Source organism: Lipophrys pholis (assembly GCF_963383615.2).
Source record: "Lipophrys pholis genome assembly, chromosome: 11".
In the NCBI taxonomy this organism is placed as follows: Eukaryota; Metazoa; Chordata; class Actinopteri; order Blenniiformes; family Blenniidae; genus Lipophrys; species Lipophrys pholis.
In genome coordinates, this window is record NC_137631.1 from 20,885,879 (window position 1) to 20,909,057 (window position 23,179).

At 40.6% G+C, this 23,179-nt stretch overlaps 1 protein-coding gene across 3 annotated transcripts; it reads left to right on the forward strand.

Moving 5' to 3' along the window:
• Positions 1 to 347: 347 nt before the first annotated feature.
• Positions 348 to 23,024, forward strand: eps8l2 (EPS8 signaling adaptor L2). Of its 3 annotated transcripts, XM_080475581.1 has the most exons (21): positions 348 to 861; positions 5,193 to 5,243; positions 5,713 to 5,759; positions 10,553 to 10,617; positions 12,089 to 12,250; positions 12,800 to 12,949; positions 14,132 to 14,211; positions 14,541 to 14,650; positions 14,757 to 14,827; positions 14,940 to 15,066; positions 16,168 to 16,256; positions 16,349 to 16,423; positions 17,749 to 17,897; positions 17,984 to 18,155; positions 18,239 to 18,273; positions 18,356 to 18,461; positions 18,700 to 18,819; positions 20,095 to 20,167; positions 20,297 to 20,468; positions 20,883 to 21,015; positions 22,542 to 23,024. In XM_080475581.1, the coding sequence occupies exons 2-21, from the start codon at positions 5,209 to 5,211 to the stop codon at positions 22,617 to 22,619; spliced, it is 2,049 nt and encodes a 682-aa protein (XP_080331707.1). In that variant the 5' UTR covers positions 348 to 861; positions 5,193 to 5,208; the 3' UTR covers positions 22,620 to 23,024. The 3 variants fall into 3 exon arrangements, with proteins under 3 accessions (XP_080331707.1, XP_080331706.1, XP_080331708.1); XM_080475580.1 differs by lacking the exons at positions 348 to 861; positions 5,193 to 5,243 and having other exon boundaries at positions 5,344 to 5,759; XM_080475582.1 differs by lacking the exons at positions 348 to 861; positions 5,193 to 5,243; positions 5,713 to 5,759; positions 10,553 to 10,617 and having other exon boundaries at positions 12,174 to 12,250; positions 12,804 to 12,949.
• The last annotated feature ends 155 nt before the right edge of the window (positions 23,025 to 23,179 follow it).

Here is a 23,179-nt window from a genome sequence, read left to right on the forward strand (position 1 = left end):
AAATCTTTACGGTTCTTAAGCCACTATTGTACCAGTCAGGCCCACTCAAGATGACCTTGGTCTGTATGTGGCCCCCAAACTGAAATGAGTTTGACACCAATGATCTTTATCCTGAAATTACAGTTTCAAAGTTGTTTTGAAGAACGCCAGTGATTTCAGTAAGTGTTTTGTTCAAAAGCAAACTTTGTAAACTTCGTGCTTTATCAGGAAGTCAATTAAGGGAAAAGCAGAAAACAAACTGTGTTTTGAAAGAAAGGCTTTGACATACCTTAATACCTTCAGTCCTTTAAAAGTACTTCAAACAGCAGAAAAGGGAAAAGAAACAAACTGGGACCGCCCAAACAGACAGAGAGAGAGAGAGAGAGAGAGAGAGAGAGAGAGAGAGAGAGAGAGAGAGAGAGAGAGAGAGAGAGAACATCTCCTTGTTATGACAAGTTGTAGTATTTTTTTGCAGCAGATGAGTGAGTCTCATGCCATTGCCATGCAGACACGTCCCCTGTCCCTGTCCCTGTCCCTGTCCCTGCAGGTTGAGAGAGAAGCTTGCAGCACAGGACCTACCGGGTCCAGGTGAGGTGTCCCAGGAGCTCCTCCCCCCTCCGGCTCAGGTTACCTGCAGACTATCGCTCACCTGCTCAGTGCGCTCAGTGTCTGAGAGGCGGCAAAGCAGGACTGGAGCTGCGCGCTTCATTTACTCAGTCGACTTTAGAGGAACAAATCAAAGAAACTGCATTTAGAGAGAAAGAAGCCTTTCCTGCGGAGTTACCGGTGATATCTGGCCGCAGTTTGCGATGGCATGTTGATATTTCAGGCGCCGTCTTTCCCACGTTTGTCAACTTCAGCATCAGATCAACACGTTGCACAGTAAGTCCCCGTGGTGGGAAAACAGCAGGTTTATCAGACGCTGTTCTGTCTGTTCTTCCTAAAGCCTCATGTTGTCTGCATGAGTTCGTATGTCTTCAGTAGTTGTTTTTTTTTTTTTTTTTTTTATTTTTTATCGATAAATGGCCCCAAACTCTCAATTATATTCTTCCTCTGGATAATCAAAACGTTTTCTGTTCTCTTCACATTTGAAAAATTTTAACCTCACTCATTTTAAAGTGTGAGATTAAAACTTTTATTTATTTTTTCTGATGTTTTTAAATGTTTTTCAGGTATTCTTTTGTAACCTTCGCATGAATCAGTACAAAACTATGTCATTAGCATTTTTGTTGGGTGTGCACACAAGTATGCATCAAAAAGTTGGCTGTGGTTTGGAAGACTGTCTACAAGATCTGTGAACTTAAGTAACGAGTTTGGCCTTACTTGGTCCAGGTGAAAGCAAGCGACAGTTATTTAGGGTAAATAATTCAGTGGTGTCTGGTTGTATGATTTATACACATGTCTTCTATGAGGCTTGACAGACTGAAACAGGCCATTGTTTGTTTAGAGAATGTGTTTGCACAAAGGGCTGTGGGCTGATAGCAATGTGAATTAAAAAGCCGAGTTCATTTTATATATGAGAAAGCATGAACAAAGCACTGGGAAACATGCTGCTTATCATCAGTTTCTAAATGCAACAAGCAAACATCACTATGAGCCCAGCTGTGATCTATCCTTTTCTATCTTAACATTACAGAGTGGAATTTATTTTATCTGTTCTACTGGCAACAGGAATGCTTTGTTTAGAGGAATATAAATAGATTTGTAAGATGATGATATTAAAGTTGTATGGACGCCACTGGCCTAAAGAAGGTCATGTTTGCTTGCCTTTGTGGTTTTTAAATGTGGGACGTTACATCTCAATCATTCATTCATTCATTCATTCATTTTCTTCCGCTTATCCGTTTCCGGGTCGCGGGGGTGACAGTCTGAGCACCATCACCCAGATCACAATGCACCGATTAAGAACCTTCCTGCAGGTGGTGAGCCCACAGGAAGGTGAGTTAAATGAATTCAGATGATGAAATAAAAACCTTATTCAGGTGCACAGTTTTATCCTATGAAAAGCTAAAATAAAACCTTGTTTGTGTGCCCCATTTCTTCAGTGTCATCAGAAGAGGTAGACATCTATAAAGGTGTGGTCTTGTCGTTGAAAAGTTAGTTACACAGTTTATTAACTAATGGAACAAAATTGTCGATCAAATCCAATGAGTGGGTATTATCCATTGAGTTTGGGGTGATTTGCAAGCACAGTTTTTATTTTTTACTCTGTGCAGACAAGTAGAAAAATTTGTATCTTAATTTACATTTCTGTGATCAGAGGAATGTGGTTTCTTTACAATTTAACAGACTCAGGATCTCTGGACATTCTACACATGTAAACAATGATTGCTAATATGACAATCACTGCCTTCAGCACTTAGCCACGGCACTCCATCAGATCTTTGGGTATGTGTTTTAAGACTGGAAAGGGTTGAATGAATGCTGTTGAGATGCTGGGTGTGAAATGCAGCTTGATTTTTGATTTATATATATATATAATTTTTTTTTAATGTGGTGGTTTAGAGAGCACCACAACCACATTTTATAAAGGCATAATGTGATTCAGTCAAATGGCCAGATATAAAATTAGATAACTTATCTCTTATAAAAGGATTGTTCAAGGCCGTGTGTGTGTGTGTGTGTGTGTGTGTGTGTGTGTGTGTGTGTGTGTGTGTGTGTGTGTGTGTGTGTGTGTGTGTGTGTGTGTGTGTGTGTGTGTGTGTGTGTGTGTGTGTGTGTGTGTGTGTGTGTGTGTGTGTGTGTGTGTGTGTGTGTGTGTGTGTGTGTGTGTGTGTGTGTGTGTGTGTGTGTGTGTGTGTGTGTGTGTGTGTACTGGTAACCTATTCAGGGTGTACCCTAACCCTTTGTACATAGTCTGATGGAGTTGGCTCCAACACCCTGTGACGCTTCGCTAGATGAAGCAGTATAGCAAATGGATGGAATGTTTAATCTTCAGCACTACAGTGCATACGTTGCACTGACTAAACTATACTGTAGCAAAACAAAAAGGCCTACTTTCTTTCTTTAAAAAAAAATTATTGTAAGTACCTGTTTTTTTATGGTTAATTGAGTTTTATTCATACACCTTTATTAGGTTGTTTATTCTGTCTTTTTCAAAGTAAGTGCACTGAATATATCTTGATTTTTCACGCAAAAAAAACACAACTTTCGCTGAGGGAAAATGCTGTTTAACTGGGTCAGTTTCCACAACATACATGCTTTGCGATTTCAGCATTCAACAACGATGCATTTTCTGTGAAAGTATGAATACACTTAAGTGTACTCCAGTTTCCTTCCATAGTCTAAAAACATACGTTTGAAGGTGATGAGTTAATGACCTGTCCAGGATGAACCCTGCCTTTGTCCATGGTCATTTGGGATTGGCTAAAGGGCCCAGTCACGCTTATTTTGATAAAGCGGTGTAGAAGACAGATAGTTTAATTAGTGGTTAATATGGAATTTGGTGCAGGATTGTGAGGCTTCCTACAGGAATGAAGTGTGAAACTGTCAGCATGTTCTCTTCTTTTCATATATAAAATCGTTACCTCCTCACCACACCTGTCCCTCAACTCAAGTCTGATTTTTTTTTTTGTCACTGGAAATAAAAAATGAATATTAAATGTCTCAAAATAATTCTTAATTATGAACATTTTAAGTTGCTTACACTTGTAAAAGGTAAAAAAATTCATATTTAACCTCTTCTATGAGTAAGCAAAATAATGAACCCAACACATTATCTTATTGTGTAGTATTAGACTTCTCATGGCGGTGGATGACCGGTGAATAAGGAACAGCTCACTGGGCTCAGTGGAAGTGTGCGGACAGCCTCTTGCCATGAGGTTGACAACACATGACACCAAGCCTCTTCTTCGCTTCTCTCCAGAAGCCTGGCAGCAGGCTACAGCCAACAACAATGGCTCCAACAGAAGATGACCAGATAGATTAAGACAGAAAGCGGAAGTCTTTTCAAGTCTGTCCTTCCTACCTATATAGCTAGTTTAACTCGGGCCATGAGTTTTAACGGAGTGGAATTTTGTTTTGTAGATGCATTTTTGCTTGTAAGGAAGACAGCACTATCTGAATACAATGTAATAAAGTGACATAAATAGGCTGTAGCTCAGGATGTGAAAGATGTTACAGAAAATCTGAGGAGGTTATCTGTTTTGGGTTATCATGTTTATGATCAGCTGGGAGATTGGCGTGTGTGACCGCCCGTGTAACCTGGACTGTCAGCCACAGTATTTACCTCTCTGGTATGTAGTGAAGTGCTCTTTGTCAAGAAAAAAAAAGGAGGAATCCTAGGACAGTAAGGAAGACAGTGTTGTCAAAATGGACTGCATCATAACAATTTGAATGACATTGAAAATATCGTGGGACTAGTAACTCCCACCAGGTGACCCGAGGTCAGTTTCCTGCCGTTTGTTCAATTGTTGTTGAAAACCTAAAATGCTTGCCAGCGACACAGGATCCTAACCCCTCGCTGCCAATTAATAATACAGAAGAAACCGGTTGTCTAAAGCGATACATGGCTCCTTGGAGTCCAAAAGTTGCGTATGGTCATTCAAACTGTCAGTATTTAGTCAAAACGTAGGACCTGTTTACAGCGGCTCATGGGAGTAACCAAACAGCTCATTCTGCTGTGTCATTTTGTAGTCACTGATTGTATATATCGATTGCGTAGCGCCGTGTTTGCTAGAGATATGTTATACAGTCTATTACATAAGTGTCAATGCATGCCTTGGTGGACGAGTCAAAGTCTGTTGACTTAATGGACAACTGAAAGAGCCTGTTGTGTTATTTTATGCTCCTCGTGCGCTGGTCTTACTTAGATTCTGCATTGTTTCCTTTGAGTCCACAGTATTTATCAAATAGTATAACGTGGGTGTAAAAACCCAGCGACTAATTGATTGCAGATATGTTTGTCTGCAGAGTAGATTTGGTTACACAGCACATATCGGCCTGCTGTCTGTCTTTGTTCTTGAGCTGTCCCCTGACGCCCAGCCAGCACAGGCTCAACACCTGCCTCGTTCCAGTGGAGGAACAAGCTGCTTCATAGTTGAAGCTTTAGTTTAGCCACATTTGCAGTTTTCTAACGAGTACAAAAACCTGTATTCATACACCACAAAATAATTCTTCTGGCCACAAACAGCTGAACTACACTTTGCAGAAGCTGATGAAAAAATGTGCAGTTATTTATCATGAGCCATCATTTCTCTCTGTTTCTCATTCAGGTGGATGTCTTAAATCATGAGTGCCCCGGGACCTCCATCGAGCGCAGCCAAGTGAGTGTCACACAGTCCTGCTGCTTCCACTGAGATATTTATTTTTCTCTCAGCTGGCTTATCGCATTATTTTAAGTCCCTCTTCCACAGGAGTGAGAGAATCACTAACCCAGTATGTGGACAGGAGAGTGGGTCAGGGACTTTGGGCACAGAGAGGCTCTGTTGAGAATTTTGTTTGCTTTACCTGGGTTCCTGGCTCCAGTGCCCCCCCCCCCCCCCCTCCCATCTCCCTCATTTCCTTTTCCACTCTCTCTCTCTGTCCCTCCCCGTACATATGCTGACAATCTCAGGCTAATCTCATCCAGTGCTGACCAGTCCGCTCCCTTCTCTATACCTCTCCTGTCGCCTCATTGTTTCTGAGTTCACGAGGAGTGGTAGTGTCAGAGGGTCTGTGACACTGACACTGACACCGAGGGGTCAAGATGAAGGGCATGCAGCATCACCCTGTACCCTCTTTTTGTCATTGCAGTGGGTTGGCCAGGTCGGACAGCAAGATCAGCGCCAAGGCCCTCTACGGTGAGTAACTTCACAGTCATGTGGGGAGATATGAAGAGCGTTTAAAAGAGAATTTTATTGTTGGCTTGCGTTCAAATCTTAATGTGGGTGTGACATGTCATTTACATGCCTGTACTTAAATATATTGATCTTTTTGTCTGAAGATTTACTGCAAAGATAAAACTTTACAATAATTTTATGTGAGAAATGTTGCATGTGTAGGGCAAAACCTCCACTATTGTCCATAAACTATCTGAAAGCCATAAACGAGCCGCCACTTGGTTGCACATGGTGACACGGTGTGTTTTCACAGTGTGAAAGGGTACATAGGTTTACTTTAGGTTAATTCTATATATTCTTTTCTGCTATAAATACTCAATCGTGGTACAAATATTTGTGAATCTCAGGCTGAAAGCAGTATTCAACTGCTACACTACTTGCTCTTAACTGAACATGCTTGATTTAGTACAAGTTTATATTTGGGACTTTGGGAATTTTCAACCTCTGAAAGCCTCAGACTAAAACAACCATGAAGGAAAATTGTCTCCCTTGTCTTTCCATTTCCTACCTTTATTCAGGCAGTGTTAACTTAATCAGTTTCTGACACAAATTGCAGCAATACTTAATGTATTATACATATGAGGTGATTCTTAAAACTCATAATCCGTGTTATATTAACACAGGCACACACACACGCTGATTAGAGGGAATCAAGGTCTTGCTGAGGGCCCCCGTCATGCTCAGCCTGTTGATACCTCCGTCAAACATTGAGGGTCATGGTAGGGAGCCCCGGCTCCTGAAGGGAACTTGAGTTTCCAGCTCGGCCCGAGGCCTGCTTGGCGTGCTGGGATTAGCTGTCAAGGTTTTCTTTGTGTTTGCGCTGAGTCATATTCTCATGTTTGCAGATTTGTTTTATGTCTGACTTTCGGTGTTTTGTGCAGAACTAAAATGGAAGTGCACACATTTGTGTTTGTAGTGGCCTTTTAAAAATCTAGATTCATTGTAAGACTGCATCTCTAATGTTCTATGGTGAAACTTTTATATAGAAAAGTAATTGCATTGTGTTGATACTTTGTTTGAGTTGTTGCATACTTGAGTTAGGGTGTGTTAATGTGACTGAAATGTACTATGTTACAGTGCAGGGCGTGCCTGTTTTTAATGTGTGGTTGGAACAGGGTGGGTAGGCCCATGTCTTGCAGGTGAATAAAAGACACATTGAAATGCGGGGAGGTAAAAGCTGCCACTCTCTAACTTCCAGTCCTCCCCTCATCGCCAGACGTTACCTCACTGGTCCCTGCCAGTACCTATTTCCTCTCTGCTAACACAGAGGGGAAAAAAAGTGCCACATTATATATCCCCAGATTGCAACCTGCATCAAGGTATTACCTCCTTTCCCGCACAGCGACGCTGTTCCAAATATAGCAGTGCTTCGGATGACATGTGATGGTAGTGCGGCGATGCAAGATGTTCCCCATCCATCTAGCTGTGCACCTTGTTGTCCGTGATTATTATGAAGCTGTAACCCATCCAAATATCCACAGGATGCAAGCAGTGTTGGGATCTCTCTGAAGTATCCCACGGCACTGTGTATGACTCTGTGGATTAGACTGGTTTTCAGTGGCTTATCTCACCTTGTGTGGCAGATGGTCACCACTTCCTTCTCACTGCAACCCTGCAGTGAGAGTGGACAGCGTTATGCACCATCCACCACAGTGGCAGCTATTTGGATTGGACTGTTGCACATCTTTACTTCTAGATTTAAGACAGCAAAAAAAGCTTCCACATGCATTGTTTACATATTGCAGTGCATTAGAGAACTGATGCAAATCATGTTCAAGGTCCTCCAACCTAATCTGTTCCCAGCTGCCTATACCACATTCATCCTCCACCACTTCTAAACCAAATAAGGGTTTCTTAAATCTCTCAGCTATCTTGTTGGCATGTCTCTGTCAGTGTTTTTGTGGGCTTTCGTTTTGGAGGCTGTGACACTGAATCAACAGGTGGAGGAACAAAGAGAGAGACTGATCTCCTGATGTGCCGTTCTGTTTATATAAGCCTCCTGTTAAAACATTTCTGTGCCAGAGGAAGTAGTAAATTGATTCTTTTGCAGTAACACAGGCTGGTTGATGTGTTTTATCTGTGATGTTTACTTGCACCATATGATTCAATCTTTATGGACGCAGCAGTGCTCTTCTATTTCTCAAGGGTGTCTTCACAGTTACAAACAAAAAACAGGCCATGAACCTCGGCCAGAACAATAGATTTAGCATTGTGTTATGATTCCAGTATTAGTCTTTTAGTTATAGTAGTTACACAGTGTAATAGCAAAATTAACTCAGTTTTTCTGCATTGTAGCAAACAGTAGCACTTTATTTTGTGATGAGAAGGGCTGGATGACCAACGTCTACGTCATGATCGTTTTCTGATTGATTTGGGTCGTGAAAGGGCTTGATAATCTGCCAGGGAGCTGTGTTTGTCACTGGCCATTGACTCTGGATGGCTCTGAGGACCTGCCCATATGCCTGCTAAGTGGCTCTTATTGCAAGCTGTTGCAGCACTGTGAATTGATTGGCATAAATGTCAGTCATTAATAAGAGATGGTGCCAGCTCCACTTTCAGAACGACACCTGACGCTTGTGTTTCACCTGCGCTGCGCCAAGCAGAAAGGAATCAGCAGAGAGGAAATGGCAAGGACTGTAACGACAATTGCTCCCGTCATTTCGGCATTGACGGTTGGTGGGTGGGTAGATATAAAATCGTTCCTGTTTTTCTTTTCTTCAACGCTGATAACATACAAGAGACGTGAAGACCGTCAAATAAGAGAATGACTAATTTTGGTGAGTCCTTCAGAGCATTAACGCACATTTTGTTAAATAATATGCAAACAGCACTGCTTTTGTAGTGCATTCATGACAAAGCATATAAAGCAAAATGTGCCTGTTTGAAAGGAAAACCTGTGTAGTCTGAGAGTGTTGACTTAATTGGGTTGGGTACAGAAAGAGACTTGATATCTGGCTGTGGAGTTGATAGGAACATGCTCTCATTTACCCGTGATTGTTACCTGCTGATTATTCACCTGGTAAATAGGTCAATGAGCAGTCTGGCAAACTTGTATAGCAATGGCCACTTGAAAAAAACATTGACTGGAGCCAACGGCACATGCTGTACCATGTACCAGGCCATTGTGAGCTCCAGTGTTTGGATGTGGGTGACTAATATATCCTGAGGTTTTAAAAAGGTCACTGCATCTGGGACTGATTGATCCAAAATATGTATTTCAACTGTGTCACATTGTTTTTACAGGGCACTCACTGAACTAATACTTGGAAATCATAGTTTTTACCTTTTAGGTATCATTGGAGGCCTTTTAAAGATATTACACTTTTTTTTTTTACAATTTAATAAATTTTGTAAATGGCATCTTATAATAATTTTGCCACATCTTATACATCACTGAGTACATCACAAGTTATTTGCAAAGAATTTACAATTACTATGACTGGATGCATTCGATGTCTCGTTTGAAAGTGGCCATCCCATCAGCTATTGTGTTCACTTGGTTTATTACCAACAGCGGTGTCACTTTCTTGTGTTTTCAAATTAAGTGCACCAATTCGGTGCATCGTCGGAATCTAAAAAACACTTTTCTAAAGCAAAAAGCCAAAACAAAACTTCTGTTATTCGGAAAAGTATGAAGCAGAAATGCCATGGCTTGTTTTTTCTTTAACCATTTTCATATATATTACAGAATATAGTTTGTAATTATCATCCACTTACTGTTCGAAGTGTAGGGAAAGTGTAATTGGTGGCTGTCTCAGTGAAAGATTAACCCTTCAGTTGGTTTCGACTAGGGGGAAATGAAACTTAAGATTAAGTGACATATGTTGAAAGGGCTTTTGCACATTCTTCCTGTGCATGAATAGAGTTCCACCTCCCGCCCCCAATGAAAAAACACTCAGTTTAGGTCAACTCTATTTGTCTGCAGGCTTTGTTTATAATCTATTACAATTACTGTTGATATTAATATGTATATATATATATATAAAAAAATCATTGTTGGCCTATTGAGGACTTGAATATATTATACAAGGGAAATTTGTCACACTGTACTTCAACCTGATCACATTTACTAAACACGTAGTTGGTGAAATGTCACAGATGAGGAATTTGGCACAGCGCTGTCAATGATCTTTGACCCTGCAGTAAAAATCTGTGCCTCTAACTGGGGCTTTATATTGAATGAGCTTTAACATGGCCAACATGTCTTTATGTACAGTTAAAAACAACAAAAACAAATCCCCACAAATCCTTTTATATTTTATTTGTTAGCCTCTTTAAAAAAAAAACATGTTTCCATTTTACTGGATTTCTCTCCTGGTGGATTGTTCTAGACAGAATGTGGCACAAAGACTTACTTCAAGACTTTCCACTTTTGAATTTTCCCTTTTGAATGTTTTGCTTTGTCCTTAAATGTACAATAAAAGAGTACTTTTGTAGTTATAAAGCAATCTACCTCGTAAACCTGCTATCAGCAAGACATAATTCTGTGAGATTGTGAGTTGCCCCTTGAAGGAAACAAAATACACCCATTACGTGTCCAGTCTTTGTTACTTCCTTATTGCCCTGCTGGTCTGTTCAGCTCACACATTAGTGTTTGCTTGCATCTGTTTCCTCTGCTTAGACGTGCAACATGTGGTCTTTAAGTCAGTGTCGTCGCTGATGTGTATATAGAAGAAGGATTTACAGTCTGTATCTTAAGCTGGACCCTGGATTTTCTTGTTTTATTTCTAATATTTTTGTCTTCTCATCAACAGAACAACGGAAAAAATATTCTAACTCCAACTACATCATGCAAGAGACATCGCAGTATCATGTTGAGGTAAAATCACTTCACAGTTTCTTCTATTTAGATTTGCTTCATCTTCTTAAGACTTTTAAAAAGTGTCAGATCATTCACAGAAATGAAACGTTTTGAAAATTGGTGGCTGTTTGTGGCAGAAGCTGGTATAATCCTAGATTAGAGTAATACGGCTCTCTACTTTTCTATTATGTGGTTGAACAAATTTAAATGATTATTACTTTGTTGTACTCATAGCTTTTAGTGAGTCAGGTGACCAGTAAAATACTTTATTTGCTGTTTTTGTTGAACTTTGATACACTTCAGCTGTAACTATTGCTTTTTTTTTTTTCATATATTGTGCCAGAGAAAATAAGTTCAATGAAAATTATATAAATGGCATATGTAAGCTAGTTAGATAAGGAAATCCTGAAATGTATTTTTTTGGGAGTCGAGAGGTCATTTGTGCATAGTGCAATGTAAACTATCAAAGAAGATTAACAAGAAAATCAGGAAATATATGAGTAAAAATGGATCATGAGGTCGACAATAAATCTACAGGTTTCTAGTTTTTGAAGAGCCTGCCATGAAGGAAGTTAGATAAAGTCATAATAAATGTCATTGTTGTTTTGCAAGGACATAAAGGCTGATGCTCTATTTGATTACATTTCATTTATGAGAACTCTGTTGTAATAAAACAATCAGACCTCTGATTAAAGCAATGGAGGGACCTTTCTAGATGAAGGAAGAAGGTGTGATTCAGGTCAAAGATTATGCTGAATACGACTTGCGTGTGTGTGTGTGTGTGTTGGATTTTGCCAAGTGAGCTTTTATTATCACAGAGCTAATTACAGATAAAATGAACCGTAACTCATGCAGATATTACTGTCAGCTGAATGCATTTGCGGTGAAATCTCTAGATACAAATAATTAGGTTTTCTTCTATTAAACACCAGCATGTAACTGTATGGCCTGATATTTAAAGAATCAATCTTTATGGTAATAGTTTGAATGTGTCTTTTGAAATGGTGAGCCCAGCTTACCTGTAGGCGCCCTTTGCAGATTGTGCCCTGCCTTTACCCTCAGAAAGCTGGCATTGCCTGAACAAGATAAAGTGGCGTTGAAGATGGATGCACTATTGGCTAATATGATCCATACCGTATATGAACGTGGAGTCAGTCCAGATTAACATAGAGGCAGAGACCCTACAGACCTACTGGGTTTGCTCATTCGTTTGCATTATATTGCGAAAAACAAACAGGCATCATTTTCAGCGAGAGATAAAACAAATGAGTTAAAACTGTGCTATTCAACAAACGAGCTGGATTTGCCAGAAATGATTTCGTTAACTAAACAATGTCTCACGCTCCTTGAATAGATGAGTAACTTTTTTCTTTCTTTTTTTTTAAATCGAGATTAACTGGTTCTGAGTCTGAAACATAATATTACAATCTCTCCACACGGCACACTTGTTTTTAGTTTACTCCAGCTCATGTAACTGTGTTCTCCTCAGCATTTGTCAACATTCATCATGGACAAGACGGAATCAATTACCACAGTGGACGACGCAATCAAAAAACTGGCTCTTCTGGATTCGAAAGATAAAATCTGGACCCAGGAGATGCTCCTGCAGGTCACAGACAAGTCGGTCAAGCTGCTTGATTGTGACACGCAGGTATGTCACACATCTTCACTTCATGTTTACACCCAACAAAACACAAATATGCAGTATTCAAATGTGCAGTTGTGGTTTGTTCGAATGATATTTCAAAGTGGAATCATCCGTCATGAGGGTCATTATAAATAAGGGGCCAATCAGATGGTAGGGCTCCAACTAGAAAGGTTTTGGAAATGCCTTTTGTGGGTTTATGGTGGGAAGTAAAAGCCAGGCGTCGTGTGTTTTATCGCTAATGAGATACAGTCCAAGTTATTTTTTATCAGTGAAAAGTATTTCAACTTCTAGTTACACCTGAGACAAGTGCTGACGTGCATGGACAGAAGCATGACGCAATGATCAAGTGCAGCCAGTGACAGTTATTTTTTAATAAACTTTATTAAGAAAAGCAGCTTGAGATCTCTCTAGATGGAAGAACTGAAGGAAGTTGTCGGCGACACGGATGTCTGTGTCTTCTTTGCTCCTCATACTGCCACCGTGACCCCGCATGGATTAAATGGGGAAAGAGGTCATTTTAGGGCTAAACGCTCTTTTGTTGTTCTCTTTCAGGAAGAGTTAGAGAACTTCCCTCTCCCCACCATCCACATGTGTCAAGCCGTGCTCAATAAGACGCGTTACCCCTCGGTGCTGCTGCTCGTGTGTCAAGACAAGGAGCAGCACAAGCCTGACATACACTTCTTCCACTGCGACGAAGTGGAGGTGCGTCTCGGACTTGCAGAATCAGTCTGTATGCTTTATTGTGTGTGTGTGTGTGGGGGGGGGGGGGGGGGGGGGGGGGGGGTTGAATGAATGCTGTTGAGATGCTGGGTGTGAAATGCAGCTTGATTTTTGATTTATATATGTACACATTTTTTTTAATGTGGTGGTTTAGAGAGCACCACAACCACATTTTATAAAGGCATAATGTGATTCAGTCAAATGGCCAGATATAAAATTAGATAACTTATCTCTTATAAAAGGATAGTTCAAGGCCGTGTGTGTGTGTGTGTGGGTGTGGGTGTGGGTGTGGGTGTGGGTGTGGGTGTGGGTGTGGGTGTGTGGGTGTGGGTGTGTGGGTGGGTGGGTGTGTGGGTGGGTGGGTGTGTTTGATTTGGGGTGTTTTCTGTTATTTGTAGCACAATCACTGAGCCCTCGCTCAGGTTTGTTCTACACTTGTATGTATAGTCTTTCACATTTTTGCAGCCTCGCACATGGATATCTGCCTCAGTGTCTCTGAAAGAGTTTAGCTCTCAATGTATTGGATTGGATTTCACCACCTTATTGGCTATACTGTGTTCCTGACTAGTTTAGGATTTGTTAAAAAATACAAATAAAAAATTTAAATATAGGTAAAAACTGCTTGGTAAATTGCACTCTGACACAATATTAAAGTCAGTCACGTTTGAGGCCTGTTGTAGATGCAGGTCACACAGCTGATGTTTCTAGCCTTGAGGGAGGGTGGAGCCACAGCAAAAGCTTTATTTTTTCATCACTTTTGTGAAGATGCCACAGCTTTTGTAACAGAGATCCTCAAAAATAAACAGACAACAAGAGATCAGAGAGATTAAAAAAAACAATAAGAAGGATCATCATTGTTAAAGACACAGAAATGTTCCTGCCTATCTTAAACAAAAACAAAACAAAACACTGTAAAATAGACTTAAACTCATATAGCCACATGTGGCGCACTTTGAATTGTACAAACCTGCATGACAACTTTTACATATATGGAGTTTGACGTCTATAAGCCAGTGGGTGAATGTGATAGGTCCTATAAATCACGTTCTGCTTGCTTGAGTGGTAAAATGTGCAAACTAACTTCAGATTAAATTGCTGTTTAGGATTATTTACATGCACTTCAACAAGAATTTGACTCTGTGTGTCTCTCCTCTATCTGCCCAGGCTGAGATGGTTCATGCAGACATAGATAGTGCCATTGGAGACAACAAACATGGAAAGAAAATGAGGCTCCAAACTTTGAAGTGAGATCAAGGCTGCTGACACATACACACAGTCCTGTTTCTGTGCCTTATTACATTGACTTACACACATGTATTTCTAAGCCTTATAGTGCCATGAGATTCAATTACGTTCATTTCTGGCCGACTTTTGCTCAACTCAGCTGTAACTACTAGTTACCGCACTTCCACCTTAACGCTGCCCGAACCACAGTCTCACCTTAAAATTCTAGTGTAGAATCAGGTTTTGGTCCTCTCTACTAGGGACGGACAAGGCCACAAACATTTCTTGTATCATATGCATGGACAGTTTTAGCTCAAGGCTGAACTCTTTATTCCTTCTCTTTCTCCAGGGTGAACCAGGAGAAAATGAAGCGTCACAGAGAGACTATCCTCCCGCCATCGGCGTCCAAAGCCCCCCAACCTGCTGCAAGGGGTCGGGTGGCAGCGCCGAACACACGGGGTGAGAATACACAAATGCGCACTTAGTATTTAATATTAGAATATTTTGTTCCACCGGTTAAGCTTTTCTTTGTGTAGTACATTATTCTGTTGTGTTTTGTGTGTAGAAAGACAATCCTCTGGACCACATGACAGAGAGTCGCATGAAAAGCTGGCCCAGCGAATCGAGAAGGATGTGGTCAGTTTGTTTCTCCACAGTGACACCTGTCGTCGCACTACACAGCACCTGCCACATATTAGAACTCTGTACATACCTCATCATGCTCAACCCCAGAATCTGTCTCCTTCAGCAAATCCTCAACTGTGCTCTGGACGACATCGAGATCTTTGTTGCACGGCTACAAAAAGCAGCAGAGGCTTTTTCTCAACTCAACAACCGCAACAAGAGTAAGAAGAATAAGAAGAAAGGACCAGCAGGTCTGTCCCCCTTTCTTCTGTTTGTGGTGGCACGAGTGCAGTGACAATATCTTCATATTGCTCACAATGGTCATGTTTGTGTCTCTTTGTATTCTTCCACCCGGGACTCTCATCCAGTGATCTATATGTGTGGGAGTTGTGGTCACTGCCGTGTACTGTTAACTGATACGATATCTATTACACAATTGATAAAATTACTGCTCATCAACTCCTTCAGTGTGCTGGTCTGACTCATTGTATTACGGACCTTGAAATATATTGATAGAATTTGATATTTGTATCTGCTAAACAAAGCAAAGTTGATCTTATTTCAGCACAGAGACTGAAGGAGTCACAAAGGGTTTCAAAGTGTGTGTCAGGCCTCCCTTGGGGGTTCAACAGAGCGCTTTAAAAAAATAAAAAAAATAAATAAAAAAAGGTGAGGGAGACATTGTGGTTCTCTGAGCGAGATTGTTAACTCCCAAACTGCTCAAGCTCGGGAGTTGGATGGAGAATGATTAAATATGCTTTAGTACAAAACCATAAGCAGAACAATCATATTATTGCAAACTATACTAACTTTATATTTCTAAATAAATGCATTAAAGTAGTACAAGTGGACTTGTGTTGTCTCTGACTGGATAAACAGACAGATGTGCAATTATTAATGGATTCTCCTCCAAGAGAATCTCTTTCTCAACTTCGCAGTCGTGGTCCCTTGTGCCGTCATTTGTTGAGCCTTTTTTTAATCGTCGATTAGTTTTGTTTTCCAAACAAAGCCTCTCCAGTATTTACGATGGGAATGCTTCAGAAAACACAATGGATCTCAACATGGTGAATTTTGAGGTCGTGAGAATATTGGGACCTTTTTAATCTCAGGATGAGAAATGCTGCTGGAGCAAATTTTTTCCTACTCTCTGGCCGAGGTGAAGTTGTTAAATAACTCTTTCCATGAAAATGGATGTACTGAATCCATAAGCTTCAGCAGATACGACAAAATATTAAAACATTTATGTCCTCAGCTTGGAACCCCAGCCAGAGAGTGTCTCACTCTGTGTTATGTCCATGTGACTGGTAACTCTGGAGTTTGCGTGTGGTCATTGTTGCTCTGCTTGTTTACAGAGGGCATGCTGACCTTGCGAGCCAAGCCCCCCACTGAAGGAGAATTCATTGACAGCCTGCAGAAACTGAAGCTGGCCTTCAACCTCTTGGTGAGATATCACAGCACCGAGCCTCCCTCATCCATCACAGGCTGCTCTTGGGTCACTGTATCACTTTGGATCTGTCACTCTGCCACCTGCAGGCCAAACTGAAGAAACACATACAGAACCCGAGTGCCTCCGAGCTCGTTCGTTTCCTGTTTGGTCCCTTGGAGTTGGTGAGTGCTAAACATCTGAATTTTTCTAATTCATGTGCATTAAAGGCTGTTTATAATATATAAATCCATGTCTCTCTTCTTCATCACGCCTCCTTGCTGAATTCAGCCTGAAGGCACATCTCGTGCAAATATCTCGGCCTGTTTAAGTTCACAGAATGAGAGCACTTTTGCCGTCAGATATTCTTCTTCTTGTTTGTTTTTTTTTGTTTTTTTTTGCTACCACACCCACTGCCGCTCTGCTAAACACAAACCAGACTGGAGTGACGTGGCTTTCAATTCTTAAAGCAGGTGCAGCCGCACTTACATAGTGTTGGTTTTCCAAGCTGCAGTTTTCAGCCACACCTTCGATACTGCTGGATAGAACCACAGGCCTGTGACTCGGCTCTGCACTGATATGGCGCAATAATTTATGGGCTTGTTCAATTTTCTTGATATTGAGGAGATAAGCAAGAAATGTGATAGTTCATCATGGCACCATAATTGCACACTGAACTCCACCATGACTCACACCACAGCAGATTGACATACATCTGACCTCTGTCATTACATAAGTAAGACAACGCAAATCCACCTTTTAGAAGATTAAAAACTAATTCCAATCCAGCTAACATACAACACAATAGAAAGGCAGTTCTATGCACAGTTTAAGGCAGGTCTCATACAATGCCACTTTTTCATTGTGTAATACAAGCATTAAAACATCCAGTGTTTCTGAATTACATTCAGTGTGAAGAGTAAGGGGTCCTGGCCGTGATGATGTGGTCCCCTTAGAGTGCTAAACTAAATCTAATCAAGTCTGTATGGGTTTACATGAAAACACGGAAGGATGGGATCTCGAGTTTATCTACAAAAAAAACCCATGCTTAGTTCTTGGAGATGTTTTAAAACAGCGTTTATGTAAGTTCCTTCAAAAACTATGTGCAAATGTTCTGAGAAGAACCGTTGTTGCCTTAAAGGCAAAGGGTGGTCACAGCAATTACTGATTTCTCTCTTGCTGATTCACATCAAGCAACTATAAACATATCATTTTTGAAAGAACTCTTGCAACTTATACAGTATAATCAACTAAAATGTTTCAAGCATTTTTTTTAAAGATTTGGTTGTGGTCTCTGATAGTAAAAAACAGGATCTTATGAAATATTTAGAGGTACTGGGTTTTTGATTTCCCTGACTCATAAGCTATGATGATAAATAATCAAACAAAAAGGTTTGATAAAAACTTGTCTGTAGTAGATTCTCCAAAAACAAAAAGAAGACTTATCCGCTGTAGTCTTTTTTTTGCTGGGGGGTTTGATAGCTCCTTTAATCAGTGATTGTGTTCATAGGTGCTGCAGAGCTGTGGGAGTCCAGAACTGACACGCTCAGTCATCTCTCCTCACTTGTCCAGAGACGCTGTTGAATTCCTGAGGGGACACCTGTCCTCCAAAGAGATGACCATCTTCGAGCTGCTCGGAGATGGATGGACCAAACCCAGGTACAGACGTCTCCGACCTCAGACGGGTGTAGTTGAAGGATCACACATTGACCAGCTCTTCATGCCTCCTCCTCCTCCTCCTGCAGGGCAGAGTGGCCCCAGAACCAGTGCGCACCTCCTTATTACCCAAAGTTTCGTAATGGCTGGGAGCCACCTGCAGAGCTTTTCAGGACGGCCCCTTGGGAAACTGAGGGACCAAATGGGCCGCCTCTGTCTCCCACCAGTCCAACTTACCATCAACTCCCACCTGATGATGTCGTAAGAGTTTGGCCTTTCAGCGGGCAATAGGTTATTGGATGTCACCATGTCACTGTAACCTAAAATTTATGTTTGTATTTCAGTTTTACGGAACTCAGTCCTCAAGCTCGTCAAATGGGTAAATAATGAAGTCCTTCAGGCACTATGCTGTCTCTTTCATACAACAACATGTTAAACTTTGATGCTCATTGTCTTAACAGGTCTTACAATGGGACACACCACACCCGCAGATATGCCAAAATACGTTACCACTTTGTTGCCCGAAATGCCAACGAGCTGTCTGTGCTGCAGGACGAAATCCTGGAGGTTGTACTGTCCTATTTTTCCCATTTATGTGTTGTGACAAACACAATCCTACCTATGCTGCAATAGAGTTTTGAAAAATTTGATAATTAGACCAGACCCCTGAAATTGAATCATATCGACTATGTGCAAATAAACTGTTTCAAGTTCAGCGGTACGGAACAGTTGGCAGAGAAATTGTGTTAGTTTTCAGTGCAGTGGAGTGAGATGTGTCTTGACGATACTGAAATGTGTTTTGCAGGTGATTGAGGATGACAAACAATGGTGGAAACTACGGAATCGCAGTGGGCAATCGGGCTATGTCCCTTTTAACATCCTGGATGTTGTGAAGATCGAGGAGCCAGAAGCTGCCTACAGCCCGGTGAGCTGCCCACGGTGCATGCGCCATACTCTAGACGAGACGAAAAAAGTGCAAATTCACTCTCTTAATGCTGATTTTTGACTTTATAATGGGCTCAGGCTACTTTCACACTCATCTCAGATTTGGACAAATTTTATCTACAGGGGTCTGAAATGAGCAGAGATCTTTTGTTATTAACAATCACCACAAATTATTTTGATTAATAAAGCTTCATCCATTCATTCATTGTGTGAAATTATGAATTTAAAACTTTAATGTTGTTTAGCTCCATAGCCTCTAAAATGATCATAACAAAGCTCCTTAAAGCAGATGTAGACAGTTATTGATGCAATGTGGAAAAAGGTAAAGTAAAACATGTTACAGTTTTCCCGATTTGTCCTCCTATCTCAATTTTTCTATGAAAAATTGAAATCTATGGCAGTTTTGGGCTTTATGTTTATGTGCAGTTTTCAAATTCAGCCACTTTTGTTGACGTGTGACTCACAGTCATGTTGTCAGACAATGCCAGGATGCATTCTGGGAAATCTGGGAAATGTAGGCACTCTCAGTATCAAAGGTATGTGGTTGTGAGAAGTATCAGTTTCTTTCTCACTGTTAAGATTCAAATATGTACATCAAAAATAGAAAAGAATTATTAGCATGTAGGTGAGGGAAGGACATGATACTGTATTTAGAAGATTTATCTAACCTTCATGGAAATGAACTTTCATGCAATTCATGGTACGAACATATCAAATATATTTATTTACTCTTTAGATTTAATCTACATGAGTACTACACTACACACAGTAGAAACCAGAGAAAGTGTGATCAGCCACAATTAAAGACAACATTCCTACAGATCCAGGCTGCATGCAGGTTCATCACCGCCCTGCAGCAGTGACTGCATGCAAGCACTCCTGTTAGTCTGAAACATTCTCACAAAAATGTATCGACCAGAACCAACTGGGAGACAAACCAGTTTTTGGAATAACACGGCTGCTGCTCTCCTAAAGCTTGCTTGTCTGTCTGTCTGTCTGTCTGTCTGTCTGTCTGTCTGTCTGTCTGTCTGTCTGTCTGTCTGTCTGTCTGTCTGTCTGTCTGTCTGTCTGTCTGTCTGTCTGTCTGTCTGTCTGTCTGTCTGTCTGTCTGTCTGTCTGTCTGTCTGTCTGTCTGTGTGTGTGTGTGTGTGTGTGTGTGTGTGTGTGTGTGTGTGTGTGTGTGTGTGTGTGTGTGTGTGTGTGTGTGTGTGTGTGTGTGTGTGTGTGTGTGTGTGTGTGTGTGTGTGTGTGTCAGGATTACAAGTCATCACCATCCTCACCGCTCAGCCCTGCAAACAGCTTCAACAAGGGGCGACAAAAGGACAAAAGTAATTTAACACAACTACAAACACTCTTAGACTTATTAAAGAAATTATTAAAGAAATTACTACTACTATATATACAGGTATATCAATAATAAATAGCTGGTGTTCTAATCTCATGTGTCTGTATTGAAGTGATGGATGAAGTCAACAATGAGCTGTTGATGATGATCACCGCTAGTAAAAGCCAGCCTGCTGCCAGGAAGATCAGAGTAGAGCGGTCCTCCAGCAGCCAAGTGCCGCTCATCTACGACTCCACCCCGGAGCAGGTGACCACATGGCTCAATGCGAAAGGCTTCTCGAAACAGTAAGTCCCTGCGACGCTCGTGGAGGCATCAAATCAACACAGAGTACCTCATCACACCTGAGTCCTCTTTGTGTTTCTGCACTGCAAATGTACCGCCAATAACATGCAGCTGTGCGCGGGAGCGTGGTCTCATCGTGTGTTGAGTTTAACTCGCCATTTCGGTCAATATTTAATTTCTTATGTTGTTCTTGACCGTGTGGTTCAGCAGGGTGGTGAACCACACACGCATCAAAGTGTCTCTGCTATTTTAATTAACATTATTAAGTCTTCTTCCCCTTGCTATTTCACACTGAACTAAACAGTGTTTGGCTTTGTTAAAAAACTGTGATCCATACAGAGTGTATTCTATTGGTCACGTCTCATTGTGAAATACTGTAAATTTGTTGATGATTGATTTGTTTCTATTTTCTGCAGGACCGTTGAATGTTTGGGGATCCTGACTGGAGCTCAGCTGTTTTCTTTGAACAAAGAAGAGCTGAAGGCAGTGTGTGGGGAGGAAGGCAGCCGTGTCTACTGTCAGGTCACCGTGCAGAAAGGACAGCTCGAGGTCGGTCACACGTACACACACACACACACACACACACACACACACACACACACACACACACACACACACACACACACACACACACACACACACACACACACACACACACACAAATAATAGTTAGAACCTAAGCACAGGGTATTTCCCTCTCACAGATTCAAGCTACTTCATCAGACGGACCAAACAAAAGAAGTCATGTCACTTTAAAATCCAAGTAAAACAGGGCTGCCAACTCCTACTTATAAAGAGGGCAAGTCAAACTATCAACTCTAAAGTCACACACTGCATGCACTTTTCCTATTGCTAAATAGATTTCACTGGAATTAATTTGTTATTGTTTTCAGCTATTGGGCCAATAGCAACGACAAACAATAAAAAGCCTTCTTGGATGTGTGTTATGTAATGTTAGTCCCTCCCTTTGGCTTCGTTCTCTCATTTCTTTGACTTTATTACATTGAAGTTATACGTAGTCCTAAAATGTGTATTTTAACAAAAGAAGTTTTGTTTTGTTTTGTTTTGTTTTATCTTTTTATCACTTTCTTAGAAAATTAGAGGAAGTAAGCTGGGAAAATTCCCACGGCAAATTCCTTCCAAATTTGCTGTCGAAAAGTGATGACCCTTTAATTTATTACATTCAAATAAAAACCTGCAATTCAGCTTTCACTTCATGTTCCGGCATGTTTGGACCACAGCTTTTGCTCGGGTGTATAAAAAAACCGGTGTTAGCTGTCTCAGAGTCACGCTCTGTCATTGATCCCAGTTTAGTAAATAAAGAAGTTGGTGTGTGTTGATTACAACCAACTCAGAAGTTCCATGGAATCGATTTGTTCATTTTATTCCTAGACCATAAAGCTAAAATAACCGTTATGCTGAATAAATGCCAACACTGTTATAGTGCTGTAATAACTAAGTTTAACACACCCAGATCTTTATCTAGATGTTTTATTATTTGTAATGTTTCCCACAAAACGTGTTGTTTGTTTGCCCAAATAGAGATTCTTGATGGAAATGTAGCAAATTAAAAACTAATTAAAAGGCGAAGGAAAGGAATTATTATGGATCGATGATTAATGTAAAACCATCAGTTCAGGAGGGATTTTGCTTATTGCTGTATTGTTTATTTATGTCCATATGCTAAGCAAATTAAGGACTGTTGACCCAATAATTATTGTAATGGTTATGCAGTACTGCGCAAAAATGTGTGTGAAGAAAATGATGCAAAGTGGTTAAATTCAAGGGATTGCCCAACACCAAACATTGATTACATTTTCATTTGTCATTTGTTGTCTCCACATGACAACCCTTGCCCAGCAATATTTTTCTCATGTTAATGTGTGGAAAGCAGTATAACAAACGCGCTGTACTGCCTTCTTAACCACTGTGTTGTGACTGCTTTTGCACATTTTATGAGAAAATCAAGCTCGGTTGCTCTTCCTACATTACTTTTTGTGAAAGACAATCCTATTGAATTTTTTTTTTTTTAACAACAAGCATACTACAAAGTGTCCATGTTTTGACTTTGATAGAAGTCCAGTGGAGACTCTGAGCTGCAGGAGATCATGAAGCGGAGGCAGGAGAGGATCGATTCTGGCAGCAAAGACTGAAGCTGTTGACCAACACCACCCACACCCAGCAGTCTCCCAAATCAATCTGCTCTTAATTATGACCTACAGTAGGAAATACTACATTAGTGTATACATTTTTAATTGTATATTTATTTTGTACCATGCAAATAAGTGTTTCTGTTCCAGTTATTTTTCCTCCTTTTCTCAAATTAAATGGCGTTAAAGAGATGAATTCATGTACAGATTAGCGTGTGAGTGAGCATGCGTATGCATCATGTGCATTGCATAGTAACGTACATATTTGTATGAGCAGTGAAGTTGTTGTTTATGGTCATTGTTAATATTGCAGCTTTTTATGAAATAGCTTGTAAAAGAAAAAAAAAAGAAAAAAAAAGTAGTAGTAGATCTTAGCTGTTGCATTTCTGTCAGTGCCAGAATGTTGGACTCACTCTCTGCTTTATAGCCAATTATATTCACATCACTGTTTACAGGAGTACTAAATGATAGACAATGTTATGTGTTTATTTCTAGAATTTATTCAACATTGTCCCATCCTGGTAGGTGAAAACCGATCAGAACGAAGTATTAATATACACAAT